General features: G+C 36.6%; 1 protein-coding gene across 1 annotated transcript; it reads left to right on the plus strand.

The window, feature by feature from the left end:
- Positions 1 to 582: 582 nt before the first annotated feature.
- LOC140431700 (uncharacterized) lies at positions 583 to 12,111 on the plus strand (the record flags this gene model as incomplete). The annotated part of the gene is made up of 4 exons (XM_072519584.1): positions 583 to 877; positions 4,289 to 4,515; positions 11,523 to 11,675; positions 11,986 to 12,111. Coding segments are annotated over 4 exons (801 nt in total), but the record flags the coding sequence as incomplete, so codon positions are not given.
- Between the last annotated feature and the right edge of the window lie 554 nt (positions 12,112 to 12,665).

Raw genomic sequence — 12,665 nt, forward strand, 5'->3', positions numbered from 1 at the left:
CTTCTAGCAGTTATTGTTTTCTACTGTATATTTCACTGTACACTGACGACGAGATGACTGAGATAAAAATTTTGATTGGCTGTTGTAACTCAGTTCTCTAAACGTTTTGAATAGTTTTGTGTGATTGCCCACTAATAACTCAGCAGAACAACCCAAAGCAGACTGCTTACATTTACCAATACGCACCTAAAATTAATATTGTTTTAAAACTAGTTTATGAAACTAGTTTAGATTATTTTAACTTACTTTATCTGGGCAACTTGGAGCTTTTTTTGTGTACTTCTCTAGACGCAACGTATAAATCACCAGCATCTCTGCGACGTTTCCTAATATTCTCTTTCCACTTATCAATGTCAACCTTTCGTATTTTCCTTCTGTTAATTTGAGTAATCACTGACTTGGTTATACTAACATCCATTTTACCTCGTAACCAACATTTTACTGTAGAAAAAAATGTAAAATATAACGTCAAGTAGAGAAGCTTCGATTTAAAATTTCAAATTAAATTATACGTGGACAGTACCTATTAATAATTCACAGCTGCATTTGTTTTTAAAATATTAAACTGGTTGTGTCTTTTAGCTTCAACAGCAACACCAAACACCATTCCGAGCAATAGAAACCACGACGGCGCTTCCTAGTCTAACCGTAGCAGCTCAAGTGCACAATCAGAGCGGACTGGGTAACGGCACAACCAACGGAAAGGGCATGTTAAAGCAGCAGAACTGCGTGGATACTGGGTACTACGGTACGGCTCAGATAAACCAGTTGAATCAACATGAGAGCGACAAAGGTTTGCAGGAGGAGCAGTTTTTAGAAACAGAGGAAGTCATAGATGAATACATTGAGGAAGAGACTGAAGATAGCATTAGTTACGGTAGGTGTTTTAGTTTTTTTCTTTTATTTTTATTTATTTTTATTTCTATCACTGTGCATTTTTTTCTCCAGATATTTAATGCTTTCTAAAAATAGATTTTGAATACAGTTGGAGATAAAGAACAAAAAAGCCTTATGTGTCAGAACACTTTATCTTACCGCTGCCTCGATGATATAGTCAGTGTCTAACTTAAACCTCCCCTGTGTCACTCCATGGATCAGGATGGAAAAGACGAATAAGACATAGTGTCTCTTTTAATGCCCTGATATCACTTAATTCCCATATTTTTCTCTCATACTCACACATACTCCTCGGAAAAAGACTACGGGGACTCATCTAGTCCCTCGAAATTATGTCTTTAACCAAGACTGCTTTTTCCCACTCGTGTCTGTCTCTCTCGTCGTGATTCCTTAACCAAAGACGGTTCCAGCCCTCAACAAACCGCTGCTTACTAAAAAATCGTGGAGATTTCTTCGGCTCACATTCATTGGAAGAAGCAGCTTCCTTATCACTACTCATTCATCATAATTATTACTACCATTTCTCTTACAAAAACAAACATTCTACAGGCATTATACATTCTTTCAAACCTCTTCCTGTTCTTTGCCCAACGCTCGCATTACAACATTAAATGTATACAATATCCGCTAGACTACAGTAAACACACTGGTCGGAATGTGCCTTCCTTGAACCTGAAATGATAGCTATGAAAGCAAGCATGTCGTCTGAGAACCTGTGTCAGACCAGCAAGCTTGGCAGGTTTGGGATCAGTAACTTCAAGTGTGTACTTCCATTCTTGTCTTCCTGTCACTGGTCGATCGAGAGTTATCTCTCAGTTGATCTCACAGCAAACATCAATCCTTATCAGTATCTTCTAATTTCCTCCTCATCAATGTATCAGAAGACTTATTCTATCCACGCGCATCATGAGCCCCTCGTAGGTCAGTATTTCTACTGCCCCGCTCTAGACTGCACAACTTTATGTAGTGCTATCCTCCTAATTTAGAACCACCAGTGTTGGACATTATCCTCTTCTCTGGAGCCTCTCTCTGCGCTACTTCGCAGATAATCTAACTCCTTCTGAAGAGTAACTCTTAGGCACTTGACGTACTTCCTCTATAGCGCCAATTTAGGCACGATTAGGACTGGACTATTGTTTTGTAGTTTTATTTTTGGATTTAAAAAGGGTTTTCTTCTTCTTTATGTGCCTATCCGTTACGAATGTTTGGCGATCATCATGACAATCTTTATTTTATCTGCCACAGCGCGGAAAAGCTGTACAAATGTTGTATTGAACCAGATTCTGAGGTTCTTTAACCACGATGTTCTTCTTCTTCCTGGACCTCGTTTTCCAAATATTTTTCCTTGCAGGATGGATTGAAGGAGAGCATATCTGGAATCATTTCGCATAATATGTCCAAAAAATTGTAACTTTCGAGATTTGATGGTGGTCAGTACCTCACAGTTCTTATTCATTCTTCTGAAGACCTCCTCATTTGTGACTCGTCAGTCACGGTCAGTCCACGGGATCTTAAGCATTCTCCGATTAAAAGGGTACTGATACCAAAACAGCTCATTTTTGTAGTGCAAATTGTGCTGTTTATGTCTGCGGTAATGCTATTTTTTTTGTTATTACGTCGCCTTCTATATTGATTAAAGCAGAATTACTGCTTGAAATTAGTATAATCGGTATTATCAGTACCACTGTATCATCATCGGAATCAATGTTATTTTTGATGATAAAAGTAAATGTTTGAGTTTTTTTTTTTATATTTTATTAAGTATTATCATGCAACCTCTTCTGTCCACTACTGGACATAGGTCTCTCCCATTTTTTGTCACTCTTTACGGTTCTGTGTGTCTTGTTGCCATTTCTTAGATATTCGTTCAATCTCGTCCATCCAGCATGTTGGTGGTCGTCCTCTGCTGCGTTTATCTTCTCTTGGGCGCCAGTCAATTAGTTTTCTGATCCATCTTGAGTCTTTTAGTCTCGCTATGTGACCTGCCCAATTCGATTTCAGCTTGGATATACGTTCGACGAAATCAGTGATACCTGTTCTTTTCCTTAGGTCTTGGTTCCTTATTTTGTCTTTTTTTGTCACGCCGAGAATCGATCTTTCTATTCGCCTTTGTATCATTCGCATTTTTAGTGCTGTTGCTTTTGTGGAAGTGAGAGTTTCTGCTTCGTATGTTATAATAGAAAGAACGCATTGGTCAAATCTCTTCTGTTTCATAAGATGTCTCTTAGTGAACCATACGCCGCCCAAGCAAGTGTTGTTCGTCGTTGAAGTTCACAGTTCTGATTATCCTTGCTTATTTTGATTTCATGACCGAGATATATGTACTTTTCTGTCAATTCTACCACTTGATTTTGGATAGTTAGGTGGTCGCTGGGAACCAAATTTGTCATAAATTTGGTCTTACTGATGTTCATTTTTAGACCTATTGTTGAAGATACGTTTTCTACTTCTTGTAGCATCTGTTGTGCTTCACCTAGATCTTCGGTACTAAGTACTATATCGTCGGCAAAACGCAGATGATTGAGCATTTTCCGTTTATTTTTATTCCTCTATTTTTCCACTTTAGCATTTTGAAGGCATATTCGAGGAACGTTATAAATAATTTATGTCGCCCTGTTTCACATGTCGCTTAATATGAATTTCTCTGGTAGTATCATGTAGTTTTACACGCATTATGGCGTTTATAAATCTAATTTTTTTTCTGGTCTTGCTGTAGTTATAGGCGTAAACATTTTATAGATGTGGTTTAATAAGCTGATTGGTCTATAGTTTTGTAGGTACGCCTTCTCTCCTTTCTTGTGCAGTAAAATTGTAACTGCATTGTTCCATGTTTCCGGTATGCACTAATCTGTTAGATAAAGGTTAAAATTTTTTTTATTTGGTTGAGAAGGGCAGGTCCGTCCATCTTTATAGCTTCTATTATGACTCCATCTTCTCCTGGTGCTTTGTTGTTTTTCATCTTTTTCATTGAGTTTTGAATTTAGCTTAGTGTGATCTCTGGCATCAGCTCTGAACCCTGGTTAATGATTTTGCGTGATGCGGCGGCTTCCAAGTTCGTTTGGTCTTCTCTTTGACTTGTGTATATACAATATACACAAGTTAAATTATTAAGCATAGTGTACAATAATTTAAAAATTATTTTAAAACTAAATATTTGATATGCAAAAGTATCAGTTGGAATTTTGACACAGATTCCCATATATCTGTTTATGAATCCCACAAAAATAGAAAGTTTATCATAAGACGACACCATAATCGAATGTAAATGCTTCTAAACTTCAGTATTTAGGTATGCCAGTAAAACATTCACAACTAAGCTCCAAAAGCATTGGTGAACATTTTTTACATATCTTAAGTCCGATAATAATTACCTTTTTTTGTCACGTTTTAGGTCAAAACGCAGTAAATCAAGCAATAAAACACGATTCCCCGTTATCTGTGATACACGTAGAAAACCGAGAAGAAAATGGCAGTAGTGAGCCAATAATAATGCGAAGTAGAGAACCTTCTCAAGCGAGCGTCATTGCTGATCCCTATCATCCGGCAACGGTGGCTGCTATGCAGAGAGCACAAGCCGGTAGCGGTTCCAGAAGATCTTCAGCGGAACAATCTTACCAGGTATAAACAATCAATACTTATAAAACTTTCGTCGTCAATATCAGATTCTATTTTATTTCATACTTCTTAAAATGTTTCCATGTATCTTGCAACAATACTAATAAAATTAAGAGTTTTTTATCTGTTTTCCTGTTTATCGATATAAATAAATATAAACAGTCAGAAAAATGAATAGGAGTATGAACCAGTTTTGTCCTGGTATAATACTAAAGTAAAGTTTACAACTAAAACAAGAAAAAGCAGTTCCTATTGGAAAATTGATAGAAAAATATTATGATTTAAACTGGACGAATATTGAAGTATTAACACTAGAAAGTCGGGCTTAGCATACCTACCTAGAAAGCCCGAAGGGATCATTTTGGCCTCAAGTTCCTAAATCAATAAAAACCAAGTTTAGAATTAACTATTTATTTGGGAATAAACAAAAAATAAAAATTAACGGTTTTAAAAAATTATATAAACTCTTGACGATAGAATTTGATTTAATTTTTTAGTTTCATTTTAAACATTTGGAACACCATACAGATTGCAGTTTTTGGCATTTGCCACACATTGCCTTGTTACAGCCGTGGCACTCATTGGAAGTATGATTTCCTTTACAAAACATTTTTAACTGACATTTTTTTCTTTTTTGGCTAGTAACAGTGCTGGTGGTTGGTAAATCCGGTGGTGCTGTAACTTCTTTATAAATAATCCATGCATTTATTGCTAATAAGTCAATAATGTTATAAAACACGTGCATTGGCCATCGTCTTGAAGCAACTTTTGTAGTATAAAGACGCGCCATTTGGTCCACTACATCAACCCCGTATTTTGTTTTATTATAAAAACTTACTGTTTGAGGAAGTTTTTTTCCATCGACAGCAACATCCACTGATTGATGTAATGAGCTCAACAAAAGCACATTTTTGTGACTCTTTCCTTGGTATGCAGTAAGTGTTATCTTTTCGTCGCTCTGGAATATATGGGTAACAGATAATTCTCCATTTTTACTCTTTACGCTTAGAGGAACTTCCTTTCTGTTGCGATTTAAAGTACCCACAAGACTTGTTGATTTTTTTTGCAATGCCTTGGCCAATTTTAACGATGTAAAGTAGTTATCTGTCGTAACATTTTTGCCCTTTCCCAGTTGATTTTCCATTAACCGCAAAACAACATGTTCACCAACACTTGTATCTTTCTTGCGTAGATGATCAGTGCCAGTATAAGGGTAACCATTTACAATATATTTTGATTCCACGCATGTCAAAAGCCAAAATTTTATGCCCAACTTATCCGGCTTATTTGATATGTACTGTGTTAATGGGCACCTGGCTTTAGAAGGCAGTAGTTGTTCGTCCACAGTAGGGTTTATTCCCGGTTTGTAACATGCACCACTATTTTCTATAAAGCCATTCCAAATCGCAGAGGCTAGAGCAAATTTGTCGGTTTTCATTCGTTCAGATCTCGTTTGCTTTATGTTTGCTTTATGTATATTTTATAATATCCCTGAATCTGTCTCGTAGCATAGTTTGCCTAAAAAACTGAGGATCCCATACTGTTGACCACAAGCTGTTGGTTGGGAAATTTTTGGCGCCGTAGACTCCTCTTGCGTACATAATAGCAAGGGCAGCCTCCAGTTCTTCCAAAGTTATAGTCCATGTGTCATTTTTCAAACATAGATGTGCTTCTGCAATAGTGCATTCTTTTATATGACGTAACATGCTGTCGTTGATTATTAGATGCCAAGCACTTACCACACAATTGTTCCTCACGTTCCTTTTTGCATACGTCGTAGGACCTGATTCCTCTCGATAAATGTTGTGCTGAGAGCGGCGTTCTGTAATGAGCAAACATTCAATGAATATGAAGATACTAAAAATCATAATCTTACCAGGTACTGATCCAGAATCAATAACTTTCCACGTTGTTCCGTCTTTCGATTGTTCGGTGTCTCTGATTGAAATAGTTTTTCCTTGTTGACCTCTTTTTCTCTTGTGACTTGGCTTAGATGTACTTCTATCCACGATAAAATTAGCTGACTCGTGCTGTTGAGTTGTAGAAGCAGCGTTTACATAAATTGGTGAGTCTTGTACAATAAAACTTTCTAACTGCTCTAAAGCATCAGAGTCACTTGAATCATTATTTTGTGGTGGTACGTATTGTTCATCGTCTGACTCATTATTTTCTGCAAATTCAGATTCACCTTCCGAAACATCTTGTATTTTTCGTATTTCTTCAAGAAGTTCAAGCTCTGATAGTCCACGACGAGACATCTTTACAGTCGTCTTGAATTTTCACAATTGAACAAATGTTTCAATATTCTAGAAACGAGAGTCAGCAGAACCTAATAAACCGCTCAATAAACAAAATACTTTCAAGGAACAAACAGTATGTAACAAAATACCTTCTAGGAATAAACGTACATAAACATAATTTTATCTATCCGACAGAAAGTTAAAAGAAATCGTCAAATTTCCGAGAAAACGATAATAATTAATACAAGGCCAGTTTGGCCCCTTCAGACTTCTATGGTAGGTTTGTTAGAAAATCCATTTAATAAATTTAGTAAACAATATTTTTTTGCGTTAAATAAGACTTTGTGTCAAAATATTAAAAGTCATAAAATATGAAATTATTATTGTGTCAAATAAAAGAACTACAATAACTTCAAATAGCAACAGGGGCCAAATTGGCCCCTCCGACTTTCTAGTGTTAAGCTATTTTTAACACGTTTTAGAACAAGATATTTTTTAAAAACTTCCACCTGCAGACAAGTTTATAAACAATTATTAGTCTACTTTTAACAACAATACTAATAAAATAATGTTTTTTTGTGCGATCAGAGAACAAAAAATGTTGTACGTTTATTATTTGGCGGTAAAAGCACTTCTCAAGAATGACATCAATTGTAAGAGATAATTCGAAGTGAAGGAGCTAACTCCTGTTTATTTGATGCCTTCGGTCAACCAAAAATTTGTGCGGATATCTCTCCTATTTATGACTTGGGTTGAGGAAATTAGTGAAATAAATATTTCAGGGAGAAAATATCAGTTATAGTGTAGTCTTGTATCAGTTAAAACTTTGTTAGGTTGGAATCTTATTAACTTAGAACCAATTAATCGCATTTTATTTGTCCTTTTATTCAATCGCATTTATGATACAGGTAAAATACCCCAAGATTAGCACTCTGAGATAGCGCGTCCACTACCAAAAAAGCCAAACCCACAACACTGCAATGAGTTCCGTCTGATAAACCTTATGAGTCATGCTGTAAAAGTCCTACTAAAAATCGTACATAATCGTATCTATAGAAAGTGCGAAACAAACATCGGAGACGATCAGTTTGGATTCAGAGCCGGCATGGGAACGAGAGAAGCCCTGTTCAGTTTCTAGTTCTCGCCCAAAAATGCTACAACCAACAGAAAGATATATTTATATGCTTTATACATTTCGAAAAAGCATTTGATAGAGTAAGACACGACCTACTATTAGAACGTTTGCAAGAAGTCGGTTTAGATGGAAAAGACATCAAATTCTTAAAAAACTTGTACTGGAACCAAAACGCCAGAGTTAGGATCGATGGTTCCACATCCGCAGAACTAGAAATTAGGAGGGGAGTTAGACAAGGATGTGTTTTGTCGCCTCTGCTGTTTAATCTTTACTCCGAGTTTCTATTTAAAGAAGCATTGGAGGATTCCAAGGATGGAGTCAATGTGAATGGCGTAAATATCAACAGTATCAGATACGCAGATGATACAGTGTTAATTGCGGATTCCGACTTAGGTCTACAACGACTCATTGGCAAGACCAACTCGACCTGTGAGCAATTTGGTATGAAAATAAACATTAAAAAAACCAAAGTGATGTCAATCCGAAAAAACCAAAACGTACCTCAACCTTACACAATAAATGGGCACATTTTAGAACAGGTCAATAGATTTAAGTAACTGGGGTGTTGGATCGATAGCAGCCTAAATCCTGATCTAGAAATAAGATCGAGAATAGAACAGGCTCGAAAATCTTTCGCAAAAATAAAAAAAATGCTTTGTGATTCTCGAATAAAACTCGAAATTCGACTACGTTTATCAAAATGCTACGTCTGGTCGACTCTTCTATATGCAGTTGAAACGTGGACCCTTAAAACATAAACCGTAAATAAATTGGAGGCCTTTGAAATGTGGATCTACCGGAGAATACACAAAATTTCATGGACATCGCATACCTCAAACGAAGAAGTGCTGCATAGAATAGGCATGCAAAGAGAACTTTTTGACACAGTAAAAGTTAGAAAAACATCATACCTAGGCCATATACTGAGAAATAATAAGTACCAATATGCCCAACTTATAGTGAAAGGAAAAATCGAGGGAAAGAGAGGCCTAGGAAGGAAAAGACTATCGTGGCTCAGAAACATCCGACAATGGACAGGGCTAAATTTTCAACAGCTAATAAGAACAGCTGAAGATAGAGAAGAGTTTAAAATTATAGTAGCCAACCTCCATTGAGGAGAGGGCACTTTAAGAAGAAGAAGAATCGCAATAGTAGGTGGATCAGAGAGAACGATTTATAGCTAGAGCCTCAAAAAACTTAGGAGTTAGTTCTCAAAGGAAGCCAGCAAAAATCTAGCGCATATAGGACAGTTTCAAATGAGGCTCTATATGTCATTGGAGCGGTGATACCGATCGTTTTGTTGTGCAAATAGCGAGCGAGGGTGTATGCGAGAAGGATAGATGTAAATATAGATGAAAATGAGAGAGAAAAAACGATAGTAGAGTGGCAAAGAGAATGGGCGAATGATAGCGGAAAGTCAAGGTGGACGAAGGAGCTTATTCCGATCTGAGGCCGTGATGGGAATGTAAGTTTAGGAAACTAGACTACTTACTGACGCAGTTTCTGACCGGACATGGTAGTTTTGGCACCTTCACAAATATAATAAACAAATCTGCCTCGGCACTGTTTGTGGGGTACCGGGCGCTCCCGCCCACATTTATAACTACCAGAAATGGACAAATGAGAGGGGAGATTTTGAGAGGCGAATGGGTTTCGGGCTAAATGAAAGAAACGTTGTAAACATAATGTTGAGAGAAGAGAAAGAATGAAGAGAAGTACACTGTCTGACTTCTGGGTTGATGAAGAAAAGGAGCAGGAGGACAGAGGAGGAAATTGAGCAAGGGATCTGAAATTTATGGTTAATATTTTTTATTAGTTTATGGCCTAACGTCTGAAACATTTTCTGATTTACCACCTCTCTGGAACAGTGGTTAAGATTTTAGCAGGAACACGGTTAATCCAGCACTACCCTGGGGTCTTCTGGCCTAGTATCCTACTCAGCCGAAAGATGTCAGGATATCTTGTTCTTTCAAGGCAAATTCTGACAGAATTTAATGGATACCTTCTTAGGCTCTTAGTGTAATCTGGCAATACGGCAAAAAAAAAGGTTGAAATCTTATAGTGTGCATAAGATTCCATTATTATTGGAACTGTCCATATTATTGGACAAAGATTAGGATAATCGATCCTGTAGAAAAATTGACACGTGGGGTGACCGCCAACGAAGCTAAGATGGACTTAAGAGTCAATCTTCTTCTTCTTCTTGTCGTTCCTTCTCCTATCGGAGGTTGGCTATTATCACAGCTATCTGTACCTTATTGGCGGCTGCTCTAAAAAGATCTACTGAGCTGCAACTATACCACTCTCTTAGGTTTCTCAGCCAGGAAATTCTTCGCCTTCCTATGGATCTTTTACCCTTGATTTTACCTTACATTATGAGCCTTATTATCTCATATTTCGCACCTCTGGTAATGTGGCCTTAATATTCCAGCTTTCTTGTTTTGATGTGCTTTATGACCTCGCAATCTTTTTGTAGCCTTCTTAACACTTCTGCGTTTGTAACTCGTTGGGTCCATGGTATTTTCAGAATCCTTCTATAGTACCACATCTCAAATGATTTCAACTTCTTTATATTATTAACTTTTAGTGTACAGCTTTCCATTCCATACAACAAAGTCGAGAACACGTAGCATCTTAAGGCTCTTATCCTCAGATGCAGAGGAAGGTCTCGATTGACCAACATTGTTTTCATTTTTATAGTCAATCTTAGCATTGTGTAAAAGATTTTCTTATCTTTCTAAACTATCAAGTATTGAGATGCCACGCTGGATTCGGGTTAGACTCATGAAAACTTATCATTGGAGTTTGCATATGTTTTAAGGTGCAAGGAAGAAATATTATGTGACCCTAGCATGTTTAAGAGTTGTTGGGAATGATACTGTTTTAATTTTCCTTGTAGCAGCAAAGAGTCGTGTGTTCTTATGTCGTCTGTTAAAGAAAATTTCTATTCCAAATTGGAACTATTGGCATGCTAGACCTTATAAGTTGGTCAAATCTTAGTATGTTGAGTCTTATATTTGGAAAGATTCCACTACTGTTCTTTTTTGCATTCAACGTCAGAATAGCTGATCTGTTTTTGGACTTTGCAAACTAATAAGAGCAATTTAAGGGTATTGTCATCTCATATGTAGGTGATGTGAACTGAACCGGAACTGTTGGCATTCTACACTTTATATCTCGGTCAAAAGACAATTTTCTTAGTATGTTGAGTTTTATTTATGGAGTGATTTCACTACTGTTATTTCTTGGATTCAATATAAGGATGACTGGTCTGTTTTTGGACATTGATACGAGCGATTTAAGGACATGGTCATCCGTGTGGAGGCGATGTGAACAGGCTACCGAGATCGTGCGTTTTTACCCGGTTAGACTCTTTCTTATGGGGATTTTTTTAAATATCAGATCTATGCGAATAAGCCAAGTACCACAGCGGCATTTAAAACCCGGAAAATAAGATATTTCGTTTGCGTGCGGAGATTTGAATGATGATATATTCCATACATAATGGCACCTAGAGGTCTTTTTAATGAATAAATCCACTTTGTGTTATCTAACCTTAAAAATAGCAAATGCTTAGTTAACAACCCCATTAGGATAATTAGACTTGGTACTAATATTTTTTCATTTATTTTAAGGGTTACGACGATCCTTATTTAAATTTCCAACGTAAAAATGGATCCGACGCCGGAATCCCTGGACGTCGTCTATCCGTTAGACGATCCCCGACTACTCAAGAAGAACCTGAAGACGTACTTGAAGAAAACCATCTCGCCGAGGATGTACCAATTGTAAGTAATATCGAATTTTACCTGAATTAGCAGAATTTTTAGACTAACGGTAGGGGTTTTAAAAATCTTATTCTTAGGTGAAGTCGATTGCTCCTCTTTATTATTTATAACTTGTTTTGTGCTTTTGCTGCTGCAGTGAGTTTTTTTATTTCTTCCTGTCTTTGTATTTATATTTGTACTCATCCATTAGATTCTTTTACATTTCTCGCTGAGGATGACAAAGATGTCAAAACGCAAATAAGTTTATGTTAAATTCACTTTATAACTACACTTTATTCCCTCATTAACTATTTTATGATTATTCTATTAGATACCCGTGGAAACGACTCTGGCGGTTCCAGAAGTCCAAGAAGAAGAACTTAAAGAGCAGAGGCCTCAAATAACTGCCCAGCAAAGGTGGTTATGGGCCTACAACAAAATTATCATGCAGCTGGACGTGAGTAGAATTTTGTTTATTTATTTGAGAACATTTTAAATAAATACAAACAACAATTTAGATTTGTATTCAAATTGCAGTGTCTAGAATAGTAGTAGCCATATTTTTTTAAATTCTATTATAAGTACATTTCATATTCAGTTAATTCGTTTACTATTCTTGCCCTGAACAACTTCTCACTTATTAATGTCCAAAATTTTATTTTTTGTTGCCACCTGTGATGTTTTGTCCTCTTATTTCACTACCTTACTAACAATTTAGGTTTTGTTGGGTTACAATATCACTGGCAGCTTCCAGCGCTTACATTAACGTTTATCTTCTTTTCTTCTGGTCATGAAATAGTCTATTTGGGAAATAAATTTACGTGAAATGCAATGCACAAGAGGGTGAGAAGTACCAAAGATAATAAAATAAAACCCACAAGGAAACTAAATTCCTCTAGCTGTACCCATTTATATATTATATATACATATACCCAAAATACCCATTTATATAGCTTAGAAAAATACGCCATGGTTTAGAGAGGAAGTGAAGTTTATGGAAGCAACTCAAGT

The sequence above is a fragment of the Diabrotica undecimpunctata genome, unplaced genomic scaffold, assembly GCF_040954645.1.
Source record: "Diabrotica undecimpunctata isolate CICGRU unplaced genomic scaffold, icDiaUnde3 ctg00000841.1, whole genome shotgun sequence".
NCBI classification, from domain to species: Eukaryota; Metazoa; Arthropoda; class Insecta; order Coleoptera; family Chrysomelidae; genus Diabrotica; species Diabrotica undecimpunctata.